The sequence below is a fragment of the Pocillopora verrucosa genome, chromosome 14, assembly GCF_036669915.1.
Source record: "Pocillopora verrucosa isolate sample1 chromosome 14, ASM3666991v2, whole genome shotgun sequence".
Classification (NCBI taxonomy): Eukaryota; Metazoa; Cnidaria; class Anthozoa; order Scleractinia; family Pocilloporidae; genus Pocillopora; species Pocillopora verrucosa.
Genome location: NC_089325.1, coordinates 6,175,489 through 6,192,813, shown reverse-complemented (window position 1 = coordinate 6,192,813; position 17,325 = coordinate 6,175,489). Strand labels below are relative to the sequence as shown.

At 37.2% G+C, this 17,325-nt stretch overlaps 2 protein-coding genes across 3 annotated transcripts; both read left to right on the top strand.

The window, feature by feature from the left end:
- Positions 1-290: 290 nt before the first annotated feature.
- Positions 291-2,146, top strand: LOC131788535 (uncharacterized). The gene has a single exon (XM_059105619.2). The coding sequence runs from the start codon at positions 484-486 to the stop codon at positions 1,480-1,482; it is 999 nt and encodes a 332-aa protein (XP_058961602.2). The 5' UTR covers positions 291-483; the 3' UTR covers positions 1,483-2,146.
- An 817-nt stretch (positions 2,147-2,963) lies between these two features.
- Positions 2,964-16,923, top strand: LOC131788534 (zinc metalloproteinase nas-4-like). Of its 2 annotated transcripts, none has more exons than XM_059105618.2 (10): positions 2,964-3,296; positions 7,825-7,878; positions 10,787-10,930; positions 11,232-11,363; positions 12,049-12,165; positions 12,638-12,808; positions 13,248-13,383; positions 13,547-13,722; positions 14,099-14,178; positions 15,181-16,923. In XM_059105618.2, exons 1-10 carry the CDS (start codon positions 3,191-3,193, stop codon positions 15,370-15,372), a joined length of 1,308 nt encoding a protein of 435 aa, XP_058961601.2. In that variant the 5' UTR covers positions 2,964-3,190; the 3' UTR covers positions 15,373-16,923. The 2 variants fall into 2 exon arrangements, with proteins under 2 accessions (XP_058961601.2, XP_058961600.2); XM_059105617.2 differs by lacking the exon at positions 2,964-3,296 and adding an exon at positions 7,522-7,735.
- The last annotated feature ends 402 nt before the right edge of the window (positions 16,924-17,325 follow it).

Sequence of the window (17,325 nt, the reverse complement as noted above, 5' to 3'; positions counted from 1 at the left end):
GAAATAGGAATGGCCATGAATTTAGGTGAGTAGTTATGGAAACGTGAAGCTTTACCTGGAATGCATAGAAATTGTTTGGTTGGTTGATTTAGGTCTTTGAGCAGTTTCGGTTTAACAGATGAGGAAACTAATTCTTTTTGAAAAAAAAATGAATACTAATGATAGGGAAAAAAAATAACATCAAGGGAAATTGTAAGCCACGAAATCATATTTGTTAGCAAAATAAGGTTTCTTAAGCTGAAGAAATCTTTGTCAATCGAAAGGTGTTCAGTATTTTGATTAATGGACAACTGTCGCGTCTTACTGTACTAAAATTGTTCCAAAGGGGCTAAGGTTGCCTGGAAGCATTGGTATGAAAACAATAGATGTGAATTCACCATCAGGATATACTGTCTGAGCTTCGCGGAGTGTGGACTGCATTCGATATCAAACTGGTCTTAGACAGCAATTCTCGCTCGGAGTATATTTCGGTAAATTTATCAGATGGATGAAGTTCGTATGCCTTACCACATCGTTAATTTCTGGCTTTTGGACTTGACAGCAAGTTTCCTTGTATTTGTGAGCGCGTGGTACGGCAAAATAAAACGGCGAAGGATACAAACAGATGAAGTTGGCGATTATGTTATCACTGTAGTCAAAGAAAAGAAAGTAGGCGAAGGAGAAGAAACATCGAAGTCACTTTGTCAGGGATCATTACGTCGGCTTTTTCTGTATACGACGTATTTTGTAATGATGGCTGCCTCTGTTGTTCTCTTTGATTGTTATCCTTATTTTATGATATTTTTCCAACACGTAACAGTGATTTTCTGCATTTTGATAACATTTTTTCAATGGTTTCAACCTCGGTTGGCGATGTTTATTGGAGGGACTTTCTCTACACTCTGGCTTTTGAGCGGGGCCACGACATTTCGTTGGGTCCTAAATGATATTATAATCGCTTTTTTCGGGCTGCTTGTTGGATACTTGCACTTTAAAAATTTCCCATCGCTTCAGATGTTTCTGTGGCTGGCAGTGGTCTATGATGTCTGTCTGGTGAAAAACGTATATCTAGGTGTCCCTTCTCTGTTTAGCGCAGGGAAAGGGGAGACAAACTGTGAAACGGTTTTTTGCAAGGCGTTCGAACTCAGTGAAGCTTGGGAATTGCCAACTATTTTCACATTCAAATTAGGCCCGCGGGAGGAACACGTCTATCTTGGAGCTGGTGATATAATTATCGGCTGCATGGTATCGAACTTCTCTCAGATGTTTTTCAGGTCTTCAAAATACTTGTCTGCAACAGTTTTGACATACGCAGTAGCCATTGCTTCACTGAGCCAAGTCGGCGACGAGCCGTATCCAGCTCTTGTTACAATTGTTCCTCTCTGCAGCCTTCAGTTGGTCTTGTCCGCCATTCTTTCTCACAAAACCAGGATTTTGTTTTCTTTAAAGTGCTTGGATAGCGAAAGAGAGCGAGAAGGACATGACATGAATATTCTTCTTTGAATCTACAAGGTATTAACAGCCTCAGGTACTTACGTCAGAATACTTTGAGAATCGGCTTTCAAATAATACCGAATACGATTATGAAATAATTGCTTGCAAGGGTACGAGGAACTAATTGTGTGAGAATATGCGACAAAAATAAAAAAACACCGCCCAAGGGAAGATTTGAGATGAGTCGTGAAAAGGTTTGCCGCGGGTTTAATAAATGCTAAACCCCTTGCAGACCTCGCGCTGGCTAGCGTTGATCAATTAAGGCATGATACTTTCCCGCGGGCCAGCAGATGCTCCTGCCGAAGCCCTTATAATAGGAGTGTGCTCTCTGGCTAAGAAGAAAAACTTTTACACAAAATGATTAGGTTGTTGTAAACTCACGGTCAATAGGGAGAGAGAGAAAAGGTTACTTGTAGGGAGAACGTTCGTGCGCTCTTTTGCTCGTATTTCATGACGGACTAAAAAGGTTTTTAAAATCTTCAAAGTAAACAACTTGTGGGTTTGACTCTGTGGTAATCTTAATGTGTCACATTTCATTTTCTTCACACAAATTAATTTTTTTAACAGAACACAAACAAATTTGATTTTCCCAGCTTCTCAAGTGACAGCTGATTGATGGGATTTCATACTAATGACGACTTCTGATTTCACGGGACGATTAGCACTTGTAAACTTTCGGAAAATTCAAATAAAACTTTGACAAAGTGGCACGTACTAGTTATATTTATTCAGGGAAAAATTGGGAAAAATTATCTGCAGGTTGAAAAATCACCCAAATGAGAAGAACCTTAGAGTTGTCAAGGATAAACTATGGGGAAATAGTTTTACTTAGGGGTAGAGCGAGTTGAAGTAGCTGCCGCCGTGAAATGAGCAAGCCTTGTCCTTCGCATGTAGTCGTTCTTTGAAATGCCATGAAACGCGCCACTCAACAAAACGCTCACGTCCAAACCACAAGCCACATCTCCTTTCCCGATCATGGCCGGGGTTACATGTTTAAGAAATCCTGAAGTCTCTGGTATGGGAGAGGAGGGAGGGGGGTGATTTGCGTGACATCCCATCAATCACTGGCTACGAAGAAGACCTTTGAAATCTGGTCTCTTTCTCTACCCCAAAATGTTTCACTCCGAAGAAATTCATTCTCCCTTCCAAGCCACATGCTTTTTCGACGTTAACCAATAATTGCTTGGGTTCGATATGCAAGACACCATTTGCGCCAAATTCTTTAATTTCTGGCGGAGCGGAGGGGTGGGGGCGGGGAAGGGAGGTAAGAGTGATTTGATAGACATTTCGAAAAACGGCGGCAAAAAAGACTATCAAAATGGAGGCCTTTCTCATGCATGATTTTGACAGTGCTTGCATTGCTCGCGTGGCTATTTGATCTCTGACACTGTTTCAGCGTATTGCCCTATCGTTCCTGTGGGAGTTAACCTTATTAGGATGTTCGAAAATGAAAGTTATTTGACACCCAGCTGAATACCGTTGATGATTAACTTAGCGCAGAATACATTTCGGTTATACGTGTTTTGAAACCTGTTAGCCAGTAACATAAATCAGCTATGTTCGTCCCCGAAGCAAGATAATTTGTAGACGCAGAATGTCATGCTTTGTGATGTTGTTTTCAAACACACAGTAGGGAACAAATAATCAAGATTTCTGCCTGGATTTCTGTGAACTGAAGGATAAGGATTCTCAGCCATCAAGCTATCGGGCAGAAATTATGAACTCTGTAAACACAATCCTTCTCCTGATCGTGTACTTGATTCAGGTCTCTTTGGCGAATCGGTTTTTGTTGCCGTCTTTATCTTTACGACAGAGAACCCGAGGTAAGATACGATCCTTTTTCTCTTTTTTTAATGGGAAAAATTGTGAATTTAATCATGGCATTTGAAGGCGATTTTGGCGGAAAGTTTAGCATAAAGCCAGCAAAAGATTTGCTCTGCAGTTAAAAGCAAACAATCAGTTTATTGTATATGTATTTTAATTACTTATTCATTAGAATGGAATCATAGAGACTCCACAAAGAAGCTATAAAACGTTGTTATGTGTAGAGCAGTTACAACCTGACATTACTTGCGTGACGTGTAACTTGGGGTAGTGGATTTGCGTCACTCTTACATAATGTCATTCCCTCGTACGTGCGTAGGTGATTAAATTTTGAAAGACGATTATCGTGAGGGAGAGTAAGTAAGGGGCGAGCAAACTTTTCCCCTCTGTTACGTTTCACGCTGATTCTTACATTCACTTATCTTACTAACACCCTAAGTCGCTCTCACCTTGTTGGAACTGCGCGAAGAAGAACGGTAACTTTAGGCTAAATGGGCAACAAAGTCCCGTAGATTGTTAAGGAACAGCTCGAAAATACGACATATCAGAAAACAGAGACAAGACAGGCGATTTGATCGGCTTCACCCTCAGCATGCCGATCGGCCCAGTCATATGATATAAGAGGATACAATCGAATTTCGATTTCTCAGTCCAATCGCTAGTTTCTCGAAACTCCCGTTCCGTACAATTGTCTTTTTCTTCAGAATTTTCACTTAATATATATTCATTTGAAAAGTATACAAAAACTCATTAATATGAAAGTGTTCAATAAACCTGAAAAAAAGAGAAACTCTGGATGAGGTTGTCACAAATTCATCACTTGGTCCTTCCTCAGTTAAAAAAGGCCCTCAATTGAAACAGAATGGGAAGAGAGATTTATTTCCACTGTCGAAAGCCGAGCCTGAAACGTTGCGTTTCGAAACCATGTTTCAAATATGGCATTTTTATTCATACTTCCTGACTATCACGAATCAAATCGCCACTAAGGTCTCGGATATTTGTTCCTCATTACAAAAAGAAAAAGAAAAAGAAAACATACCTTTCAAGTTTTGATCACAAATTGCGTATCACAAAATTATTTAGTGTTTTGTAAGTTGATAAGTTAGTTAATATAGAATTAATTCGTTGATTTGCCTGGATCTTATATCTGTCATTCATCTGTCTTATCTATTTACCCATTTTTTTCTTTTTGGCATAATCGTGATGCAAGATTTTTAGCATTTGCAGCATGAAAATGTTTTTCCTCCTTTTGTGAGCTTTCCTCTTCCTGTGATTGTTGTTCTGGTTATTCTTCTCATTCTTTTCGTTATTATGATTGTTATTGTTATTATAATTATTATTATTATTATTATCGTCACTATTATCATTATTATGGGGATAGTATCACAGATTAGCTGGACAATTTCCAGTGACATCAACTGTTCAACTGTGACATCAATTATTACTTATAGTATTTAATGTTTACACAATATTTAATATTTATATTTAATTGATATCTAAAATAGTTCTATGTATGCATAATGTAAAGTATTTGTAAATTATGACCCGCCTTGTAATTCAGTTTCTACTGCAGAAGGCTGAATAAACGATCATCATCATCATCATCATCATCAAGCCACATCTTATGGACTTTTTTGTCTTAACTCTTTGACTCTTCTTTCTTCTTGTCAGATGTGTTAACATTTTCTTTAGAGTTTTTACCCCAGTAATTACATGTACTAGAGTAATATTTGTTCTCCTCGTAATTTCAAATCCTTCTGTACAGGTTTTGATGCTTCTCTCTTCTTTTCTATCAACATTTTAATTATAATTATTATTATTATTATTATTATCATTATTATTTTTATTATTTTTATTATTATCGTGGGCCTTGTCATTTGTTATTATAATTGCCCTTGTCACCATCATGATTGTAATTTTTCATTATTTTTATTGTTATTGTTATTATTATCATAATTATTATTATTATTATTATTATTATGGGCTTTGTCATTTGTTATTATAATTGCCCTTGTCACCATCATGATTAAAATTTTTCATTCTTTTTATTATTATTATTATTATTATTATTATTATTATTATTATCATCATCATCATCTCGTTCCAATCCTCTAAGGGAGCGCCCCGACAGGAGCCAGAGGACCGCTGACACCTCACTCAATTCATATTACTGATTGTCTGTAAACTGTTAATAAGACAGTTTTCTAGTTGGGCTCCAATTTCCTTTCTTCACAGGGAAAAAACGGCGATAGTAAGTTCATTTGCAGCGCTCGTAGGCTCGATCTTACTGATTATACTGAGTTTCTTAGGAGTGGGAGTAAACAATATAGAAAAGACGAGCAAAATTACTCACCCACGCTCAATTTATTAAGAAAAAAAGGAAAGAGTTCCTTAGGGAGATTTCAGGTAACCATGGATTAGTCCGCGACGTCATCGCAAGGACCTACGGGCATACGTGGGATTTACGAAAACGAGTTTACACCCACGTATGCACAGAGACAATCGTGGGTGGGATAAATTTTGCTATGAACCAGCTGCTAATGGCCTGAATTTCTACTCCTGTGTGGCATGAAAACTTACACACGTTCGATTTTACTGTCCATTCAAGTTACTGACATAGCTAAGTAAGCCACGACTCACTCTAAATTTCACGATTAAAGATTGACCGTAAAGTTGAAATGCTCTTTTTAAATTATAGCTTCGCGTATGTTCATGCACTAATTTACGGTTTCTCTAAATGATCAGGAAAACTTTGTGGTACTGATAATTGTCGTTAATTCAAAGCGGTGTTCGGTCCGCTGGATTTAATCGATCAAATTCCGTAATTTATTACTCAGTTGTGCCATGAAAACTTTCATAAAACCTTCATACGCTATTGATGACGTAATCCAACACCTCGCAAAAACTTGAAAATTAGCAAGTATTATATCTAGCAATTTACCATAATCTTCTTTCATAAGTGTGAAAGTCGAATGATGTCTTTTTTGTGCAGAAAAGAAATAAAACCGTTGCTTGGAAATGTTCGGCTTGTGTAGATTTTTGACCGACCGGTTTTTCCAGTTTTGTTCTTTGTTTGGCGAAGAAGCGTAAATTTACGTTGCTACTTATTAAGTAAGACAGAGAGGTTCTAATGACTTCTCGACATGAAAATGTTTTTCGTGAGAAAACGAGATACCTATAAATATATCTTCGAGATTAAAGGCCAGATTTCTTTGCTTAAGACGAGTATTAATTGCGGAAGTTGAAAATTAAATCGTCTCTTACTTACCACTCTCCAAGCGATGTGGCAACCATTTTTTGTTCGCATGACATCTCTCTCTTTGATTCTTCCGATTTTAAACTTGAGGATATGCTTAAGTATTGCACTCATTTCTTAAACTTTGATATTACTTGAAGTGATTTACATCGAAAATGATTTTTTTGACACCCAACTTCAAGATGAAATGTAAACAATTGGGGCTAAATGAAGAAAAAATGGTTAAAATTGCTTCATCATAGGTTTGCCAATATGAGATTTTACCATAAGATTTACACACACGCTTGTACTATCAACTTAATTTTTGACCAATTTTGATGTGATTTTAATGAACTAAAAGAGTAGATCTGCGAATCTCCCCCTTTTTTCTTTGCTTCTTTTTTCTTTACATGTTTTTTACAACTGATATTTTCCCAGTTGGTTATAAAGACTTCTCCTTCTTCAAAGCTGTTTTTTTTTTACTGAAGGTTTCCAGGCGGTTTTCGGAGAGGATTTTGTCGCAGTGATATTTTATCTTAAATCATTATTCTTTACCCAAATAAAGCAAAAGTTTAACAATATGTTATCGATGAGGAAACGTCACCGCTGATGCAGCTATGAGCAACTGTTTAAACTTTGCGGCATATTTGCACAAATTGTTTTTCCTCGACACATTTTGGACCACTTTTCAAGTATTGATTATAACCAGTCATAATTAATGCAATGTGTCAAATATCAGTGATGGAAAATTTTACGCTGCAATATTGCTAAGTTAGTGTTGTAAGCAGGAGGTGCATTACATTGGTTTTGGAAAAAACCTTGTGAAACGCAGAAGTAAATCCCCTAAGTTTACGCAGATTATTGCCGAAATTTTTTTACTCTCCATCCGCTCCTTCGAAACACGGGCGATTGAATTTACACGCCAAACAAATGGGATTGTTTTCATGTTTTGTTATGCAAATGAATTCGGATCAAAATTAGCATCAAAGAGGGAATTTGTAAATTTGAGGCCTTGTAGGCGCTTCGAGAAGATTCAAACGGAGCAAAGGGTTGTTTTGAAACGTTTTCTCTTGACATTTAATGTCGATGGAATTATGTGGAAAGGTTCTAGGATCTCGCTTGTTTTATTATGTTCATGTTCAATGTTGTTGCCGGTTTTAACGAACGAGGGGCTATTCGGAAAGAAGTCTCCGTTGAAAGCGGGTAAGTTGAGTAAAGGCACAGAAAACTGCCTAAAGACGTTCGTCTACGACTTATTTGAAAGTTCTAATTGTGAACATTCTTGATCTTAGGACAAGGATTTTACGACGAAAACCAGTATGATGATGGGTATGCTGAGTATACAGGTAAGAAATAAATTTTACAGTACATGTTGGATGATATTTGGGATGGAAGAAATAGGCAACAATCAGTAGTTATAACTCAGTGTTCTAATTGCATTCGTGCTCAAGATCAAACCAAGTTGAGATCAATGTATTTCACCTCCCTTCCGTGATCAAAAGATTTGAATAATTCTCGAGACTTTTTATTACATCCCAAATCTTTTGATAGGGAACTGGCTAGCTCTAATAAGAAAGGGAGAATTTGCATTTTACTAATATAAAAGCGAGCGGCTCCAGTGCAAACTTTATGCATGATTTATCCCGTCGCTACATCGTCAGTTCTTGCCCGCCGGATTCGAACTGATCTCCATCCCCTACGGAAACATTAGAGTTGTTAGAAGTACTCTTTGTAAGCTTACGTAGGCCCTTTTGTGAAGCTTCTAAGTTGCCTTACAGTATTTTACCGTAAAGACAGGAAATAGAGGCAAAATGTTTTGAGTTGTCGAGTTCATTTGCATCGGTTTTGTATGCAGCTGCCTTGCTGCGTTTTGTGATGAGAAGAATCGTATTTTGTTAATAATTAAAACATCAACTTTGGTGTTTTTTGCTTTCTCGGTGGTGTATAAAACTATCACAACGAGGCAACTGAATGTGTTTTCTTGCATTTATTCAGGTTGTTTCGAAACCAAAAAAATATGCCTTCGTTTGATTTCGGCGTGTGAAGATCATTTTATCGTAAGGTTGAACGTACGTGTTATTCTGAAAGCGATCGTTTGTTAGAATTGATGGGGCCCAAGTGTGAAATTTCCGAGTATTTTCTTCGTCGAAGGACGAAAATTACAAACAATTCATTCCGCGAATCCCTGCCGGTTGCTCTGAAAACAGTACATCGGAGCGATTCAAAATCAAGATTTTAATTTCCTTCGTGTTTCCATGCCTAACATTTCTCTTTCTTGCTTGTATCCCTCTGGGGCGAAACGCAAATGTTCATAAATTTTCCCTTTGTAAAGCGTAGTATGTTTAGCGACGTCAATGCATATTTTCCGCGTTTTACTTTCACCAATCTAAAGGCGGGTGATGCAAATTATAAGTTTAGACCAAAAGCTAAAATTTTGTACTGTGAATTCTTTTTTTAATTTTTCTCGTCTATTAATTTGATGCTTACAAGTCGTGTGGTCAACATGTTAAATTGTGGAAATTATTCGCTACAATCATGGCTCCAATTTCTATAGTTTTCAAATTCAGTGGTTTGCGTGGTTTTAAGTAATTTTAAGTTCTTAGTTGCATAAGGAACAAAGGAAGTAATCAGTCTGTTTTTTCTTTTATTCATCAACTGAGCAGCTTTTTCTGGAATTCATCTGCAATTCATTCAGACATGAACATCATATTTATGTCATGAAATTCTTAAATTTTAATAAAAGTGCCATTTTTGCCTCCTTTGTATTTCTAAAGACGGGAAACGTTCTCGCTGTATATGTGTATGGACTCATAATTTTGCCCGACCGGATAAAGGATTGCTCAGAATACTACTAATGAAAACGTTTTATAAGTTTTCACCTTTACGAGCGCCGTTTAACTGTTATAAGCATAGGCCAAAGTATGAGTGCCAAAGGTTTATGTTTTTAATAAGTAAGATTTATCAACGTCTTAGACAGAGAAAGCCACGGGCTTGATTTATTTATAAACATGGACTTACAGACAAAATAGTCACCCTCTTGTGTTATGGCAAATAAAGAATTTCGTTTTTCAGTTAATCATTTCAGCCGTCAACCGATCGTTTCCTAACTTTGGCGTCAGATATATCAATCTATATTTCCGGACTCCCTACCTTAAATTTGAGATGAGACGATCTTTTACGATCGGAACTCTCCTTTGTCGGCGGAAAAAGTGTTTAGGCGATTTATCATAGTCGCGCAGGTACAATCTACATAATCAGAGGCGAACTGCTCTTAACACTGCTTAAAAAAAAGTGAAATAAAATGGAAAATAATAATTAATTAGGCTTGCTGTTATCCCAACTACAGTCAAGAAACGCTCTGTACGCTTCATGGTTTCGCTTAAAAGGAAACTGCGCAAAAATATCAACATATTACAACAAAGGTTTTTACCTTTTTACGTCTTCCGTTTTATTTATTACCGCCTCCTTCTTTATCAGAGCACACGACGGTTCCTCTCGCAGATGTTTCAGTTCTGACCGACTTGAACAAAATTTTTTTTAATAGGTCTCGCTAACTAGACATCAAAAGGAATAGAAAGCGCCATGTAAGCTTGCAAAGCTAATAGCATAGTATAGGCGCGAAAAGCCAAATTATCAAAAACAATTTGTTCTGTACGTGCTTTTTTTTATTAGCTATAATGTTGTTTATTTACACGACAAAACTATCTTAGGAAGATCGCGGGTCCTATGGGAATCTAAAACCAGTGTATTCGGAAAAATTTTTAGGGCAAGCAAAGTGTGTTAAAGGTAAATCTCGTTAACACCCAAGCTTTTTTCTATAGTTAATCTAAGAGATCACAGAAGGGTCTGTGAACAGACATTGATTGTGAAGTAAATCTGAGAATACTGAATTACGTTCGAACTGGAGCAACTTTTCTCCTTTTTTATGTTTCTCGATTAAGATATGGATAAGATTTGGGCGTGAAAAGGGGGTTTATGTGATTATTATTTAAACTTCGAGCAGTCACTCTTCTCTGGTGAAGTCCGTGGTAGGAGTTAAAAAAAAAAAATCGGTGAAAAAACAGTGATGCTAGCGCGCCAGACCCGCACGGAGCGCTAACATCATTTTCTGAACCCACAGTTTGAAAATAGCATATTGCATTTTTGTTTTGTTTTAATGGATTTAAAAAACCCCATGACCTTCTTCTACATCTTTAGAGGGTCATGTATCGTGAACTACAACAGTAAATTGAAATTCATGCGTTTAATTCACAGGGGCTGAAAAACGGACTTATTCCGCAATGCAGCGGCGTCGAATGCAGATTCAAAATGTGATGCAAGACGAACCACTAGAGAGGAAGGAAAGCATAGAGGATGTTTTATTACGGGAGTTAACCAGAGGAGAACATGATAATCAGGGTAAATACTATCCTTTATCGCATGGAAATAGACCTGCGTAGATAGTATAATTATCTAGTGAGTCTCCTATTGGGATTTTCTTCCTATTTAAGCGGCTTATTGGTTCAGTATATAGCAACCCGTGAGAGCTGCTTCAGTGGTCCTTGCTCCATCAATCTGATGCCTAGTGTGAAATATGATTACACAAAAGCGAGGCATTCTCAATTTCTCAGCTAAGCTTTTTTTATTGCGAAAACTTTTTCACATGCCGTGATGGACTTTGATTCTTAAACTCTAAAACAGTTTAACTTCCATTTTGCAGAAACTTACGATGAAGAATATGCTAACAAGATAGAGAAGAGCGATAGAAGATTTTCAGACTTTGATAATGAAAGAAGAAAGGAGAGTTTTGATCAATTGCCAAAGAGAACATTCCTGTCTGATGAATTGAAAGGTAAGCGCATGAGTCTGAGTGCAGGCTACGGGTTAAAAAATATATTGAAAAGATCAAACCCATTCTTTGGTTTGTCAAACCACCTATAGGCGACAGCAGTTGAAATCTCATTGCGTCGTTTTGCGGAGCCGCATGTACAGTTTGGCATTCCTTTGTCAAAGCACACTGAGGTGTCCATTCCATTCTTCAAATTCGCTTTTGATTTGTTTATTTTCACTCACCACTGCTCCATTCTTGAAAAGCGATGCAATCAAGGAAATACGGTATATCTATAATTATGATCTATTTTATAAGACATGAGGTTAATCAAAAGCTTGGCAGGGCGTATTGCCCAGAATTAAGCATTTTTTCAGTATTCATGCTCATGTAATCCATTTGCAAAATCCACAAGGACATTTCTAGGGGAGGAGGGGGGGGGGGGTTTGGGGATTGGTGGTCGAAAATATAAGGTTGTATGGTTTCCCATGACAGTACTGTAGAACTGATCAGAATCTGCTTAACTGAGAAGTCAATTTGATAATATAAACAAATAGTTTACCAATGTGTGAAGTAATTACTGTATGTTGTTGATTTGCGGTTTGATGGAACCATCTATGGTAAATATATATGAAGTACGTTTCCATTTCCTTCACTCGTTATTCCGTACCTTTGTTAAATCCTTACCGGATCTTTTTTTTTTTAACAGAGCAAATTGAAGAAGGGGTTGGAGACGCCATTGATGATTTGGCTTTAAAGAGAGAAGAGGAGAAACTTAAAAAAGGACAGAAGAAGAGAAACTTTGATCATTTACCAGCTAATGGAGGTGGGCATTCATTGTAATTTTTGCAACATTTCATGTTCAAATACAAATTAGTTAGAATTGTTTTGCTAGTTTTCAGAAAGACTCTGCTTTGTCGCTTACTCGTTTTGGAAATGGTGCAAATCGATGTAACTTTAGAGGTGCCACTTTCAGCTAAAAAGTGGGCAAAGAATGTCGAAAAGACGACTTGTTTCCAGTTATGCAGATTGTTTAAATTTCAAATTTCTGTCCTCTCTTGTGTAATATCAAATATTTTACCAAAGGTCTAAAGTAATAATCCTATTGCCACTGTCGATGTTCACAGTCGGTGTTTAGCGATTATTTCAGATACCGAAAGGGGCAGCATTTATTGCAACATATGACATGCATGCAACATAGGAAATGGAAAGTCATCTTGTGATGGCTTTGCCCACTGTCTCACTTTTCAGTCACTGTTAGCGATTTCTTCACGGATTTTTCCCGTGTTTTCTCGCAGACCTTTTCGAAGAGGACATCGTCATGGATCGTCGCTTGCGTTCATGGGTGACTGGTCAGGTTGACAAGAGAGACGCCATCAATGACGTGTTTTATTTGTGGCCTACAACTATACAGGGTGGTAAAAGAATCGTCAGAGTACCCTACATGAAATCAGAAGAATTTAGCCTAGGTAAGAACAAAGTTTGGAGCCTTTTTGTGAATTAGTGAATTGACAGTTGATGCTTGGAGACCGCAGTTTTAAGGTTTAGCTGTAATTAGTAAGGACTATGTGGTGTCTGTCATAAAAACATTCTCCCCCTTTCATCACGGAGGTTTTGAAAAAAATAAAAAGTGCTTGCTGGTGAAATTTGGAACGTTGTTGGAGATTTCGGGCAACCCTTCGTGTTACTCTCGAGATAAAACCTGCAATTCTCTCAAACGATTTTAATCAGTCAGTCTCGAAGAGGCGATCTATACTTACAACTGTATGCTGCGCATCAGCGCTGAATTTTTCTTGAAGGTTCGTTAAAGAAATTAATTGTAGCTGTAAGTCATTATTTTCAAACTATTCGAATACAGTCTATACGTGCCTCATTTTTACTTTAAAAATGTTTTTTTTAATTTCGCAGACCCTACCAAGATGGAATGCTTAAATAAGGCAATTAATTCTTTCAACAAGTACACTTGTATACGTTACGAACCTCTGGCAGAGGACGCAAATGCAGACGAAGTGGATCACGCGCATTTTATAATAAATCAGACCATGTAAGTTAACTTATTCTTAAACTTAAACGTATCTATACAATAACTTCGTTTCATCGAGAAATTTCGATTCAATTTTGTGAAGGTCTCAATAATTATCTGTTAACATCTCAAAGATTGTTGACTGGGCTGAGAGTGACAGACGTTATTCTCTTTCTCTCTTCAGGTGTTACTCAAGTGTTGGAAGGCAAGGCGGGAGGCAGGACATATCCATTGGAAACGGATGCGAACGGGTCGGAACTTGCATTCACGAGATGATGCACACGATAGGCTTCATTCACGAACAGTCTCGACCCGACAGAGATAAATATGTCAGGGTCTACTATGACCACATAAAGCCAGGTGAGTGCGTTGACTATATCGACTAAGTTGAGGTGACGTAATGTTTGCCGCGCCGGGTTCTGAATTGGGAGGTCTGGGCAGGAGCGCTGAGCAGATCGCTGTGTCGCTTTCATACGTAATAAATACAATGACACACACTTTCCACCAAAGATTATATAAATGGGTACCAGCGAACTGCTGGGTTAACGTGGTAAGAATCTTCACCAGAAATTGCTATCAAGTGTTCACTAGCTTGTACTCAGCTGGCGGAGATTTCGAGTGGGAAATAGAAGTTATTTTGAGGGTTCCTGTTCTACCTTATGCATCCTTTTCAAGAAAAAGTATTACTTTACTGAGAGAATCTTTGGCTGAACATCGGCACTGTTTTCCTTACTAGGTTTAGAACATAACTTTGAGAAGTATACAGTAAGGGAAGTGAGAACGTTGCCTACAAATAGAGATTACTACGACTATGATGTAAGTTGAGTAATTTTATATCATCAGCTGAGTTGATAACGTAAATTGGCCACCTTTAAGAGTTCCAAAGCTGACGTTTAGAGCGTTAGCCCTTCGTCAGAGCAAAAAGCAAAGGGCCCTTCGCCCTGAAGAAGGGCTAACGCTCGAAACGTCAGCTTTCAAACTCTTAACAGTGGCCAATTTACGAAATCAACTTAGTTGATAATATCATATTACCTTGTTTTAGTCTCCTACCGACCCAGCGCCATCTAAGGATCTTTAGAAACTTACCCCCTTTATGTTGTAAATTGGTTTTAACATTGTTCCAGCCAATTAAGGTTTTGTTTGTTTTTGGATTAAGCTCTATCATGTGCTTTGATTTTGAGCTATGCTGGAAAATTTTCTGAGTTCATAACACTGATGATGCGTATGATGCGCGTACAATGTGTATGATGCGCGTACAATACGAATTGACCTTGATAAAAGTCCCAAAATCTGCGAGTAAACTTCATTCAGACTAATTAAGTTTACTCCAGAGAAATTTCTGTCACGATTTGGTACCAGAAGCGTCTTTCGGTTTACACAACAGTAGAATAAGCTATTAAAAAGATCTCAATTTAAACAGTGGGTTTAAAATTTTCGGAAACGAGAAAACCAGAACATTCTTATTATAATAATAAGAATTATAATAATAAGAATGTTCTGGTTTTCTAGTTTCCGAAAATTTTAAACCCACTATTTAAATTGAGATCTTTGTATCCGAATATCTTGAACGGTTTTTTTCTTTAATTTTTTATGTGTACACTCTTGTGATGCAGATCAAGTTCAAGGAAATATTTTGAAAACTGTTTTGGCATAGTTGTCGCCGAATTTTTCGATCTGTGTCACCGTTTGAGAAGTCAAACTTTTCAAGAATGATTGATGAGTGAACGATTAAACATTTTGTTTGTTTTGAAGTCAGGCCAAGGTAGTCAGTTAAGTGTCATTCACGTTTTATATTACTCGCTTTTTTTTTTCTTTCAGTCTGTTCTGCATTACAATAATCACGCATTTTCTAAGGACTACCATGATACGATTGAATCGAAAAAGAACCCAAACAGGAGGTTTGGTCAACGGGAAAGCTTCAGCAGACATGATATAAAACAAATTAATCAGTTGTATGGATGCGACGTTGAAAATCTTAACAATCTTCTCCAAGATGTTCCATTTAATTAGACAACTACTTCCGCAAAACGATCCTTCAAGTTCTTGATAACCTTGTAACTTTCAAGGTTTCACAAGTTATTCTCTTCTTTCACTCTCCTACAATTTTCCTTAATGTAGTTGAGCCAATTTAGTGCTGGACATCCACCATGCGTTTTTCTATTCTTATAACCTGTGCGCTGGATATTGCATTACAAATTCGAAGCTGTTAGAGCAGTTTTTAATTACAATTTAGTGTCGAAACCGCAGAAGCAATGTAACTACAACTACCAATGAGAACTCAAAACAAGCAACTTGATTGAAGCGCGGGAAAATGCGAGTGACCAAGTTGTTTGTTTTGCGTTTGATTGGTTGAGAAGTTGGCGCGAGTTTTCTAGACCAATCACAGAGTGAATTAAAGCAAAACCAAAGCAAAATCAGGATCACCTTTGATGCTTCATTGAAAACTGGTCTAACATGTTCATGATTTATGGGAGTCAAAAGTTTAAACAGGTCAGATGTTGCAATTTTCATGTGCTTAACTTAAATAACAATTGGGGTCGACCCAGTTAATAAAGTTTAAATCATTTACTCAATCTTTTAACTTAACAACTCAAATTTTTACTTTGGTCAAAGTGCAACGTACAAATACAAATCTAATAAATTGAACAGATATTCGGCACATGGAAAGTTCGACGTTTGAATCAAAGTCGCTCCACGGTCGAACTTCCCGTGAGCACATGTCAAGCTAGAAGCTTGAGCTGGGCCTTAAACGACTTGAAGGACCGTTTTTGCTCTTGTAGAAACCCAGGCCCGATACACATACTAATCGATCATGTGACTCTGTAACGCTTGTCACGCAATTTTAAATTTATTTTCAGAGTAAAGGGAATTTAGATAATAGTTTTTTACGGCTAACGAATGTTAAGCTACTGGTTATGTATGTAGAAGGTACATTGGATTTTTGTTACCGGTGCTCGGTATCCTTGCGTAGTGTTTTCTTTATTTCCAGATTTAAACGTCAATAATCACTGCAAAATGTGATCATTTGTACTCGAAAGGCGATTGAGAATTTATGAAGATTTACGGAAACTTTCGTATGGTACAAAGGTTGCATTTTGTTTATTTGTTATTGTTTTTTGTGGTGCTAGGTTAACACTCTCCAATACGTTCCCTCTAATTAATACGGTAAATGTTAGCAGCCAGCAACAATCGATTCTCCTTAAATGCTAATGAAAATCAGACAAGAAAAGAAAAAGAAAAAAATGAAATGCAAGTGGCAATGTCTAATTGCTACTAATGTAGTCACAAAGACGTTTTTTTGTGGCTTTGTTGGCTTTATTTTCAAACAAGAGTTAGTTGCTAGGAGTATATCACCCTGAGGGTAAAATGATATTTCATCGAATTCACTGGCTCATAAAAAAGTCTTTCACAAACGGGTTATCTAAATGTGACACACCAATATGGCTGACGTTTCACTGTTGAGGTCAATCAATGTAGATATGTGATAATTCAGTAATGGCTAATTTTGTCCGTCTTTGCTGCTGTGTTCAGATAGATAATAAAGACAGAGTTTCTTCATTACTCAGTCTTACATCATTGCTTACTTTTTACATTTCCCGCGAAAGAACAATTTCTCCGGCAAATTTTCTTTACAAAACCTCCTTGAAAATGGAGATAAAAAAAAAAAACAGAACAAGTTGAGCCAGTTTTCTAGCAAAGCATACTGCAATTTGCGATTCATGGTAGTAATACGCCCACCAAACTAATTTCAGTTTGAATTATCATTGATATAAATTTCTCTAATTATGTCCAAAACCTGCTTTTGTGTGTGTTGTTGATAAAGATCGGGTAAACCTGTGCTTTTAGGAAATATAATGTTTTTTTTCTTTCAGTTTCTGCTGATGTCATACAACATCACAAACATTACGCCCTCAATTCTTTGTTTTGTAACTATTTTCTCTGTTGGTGGGCGGTGGGCACATA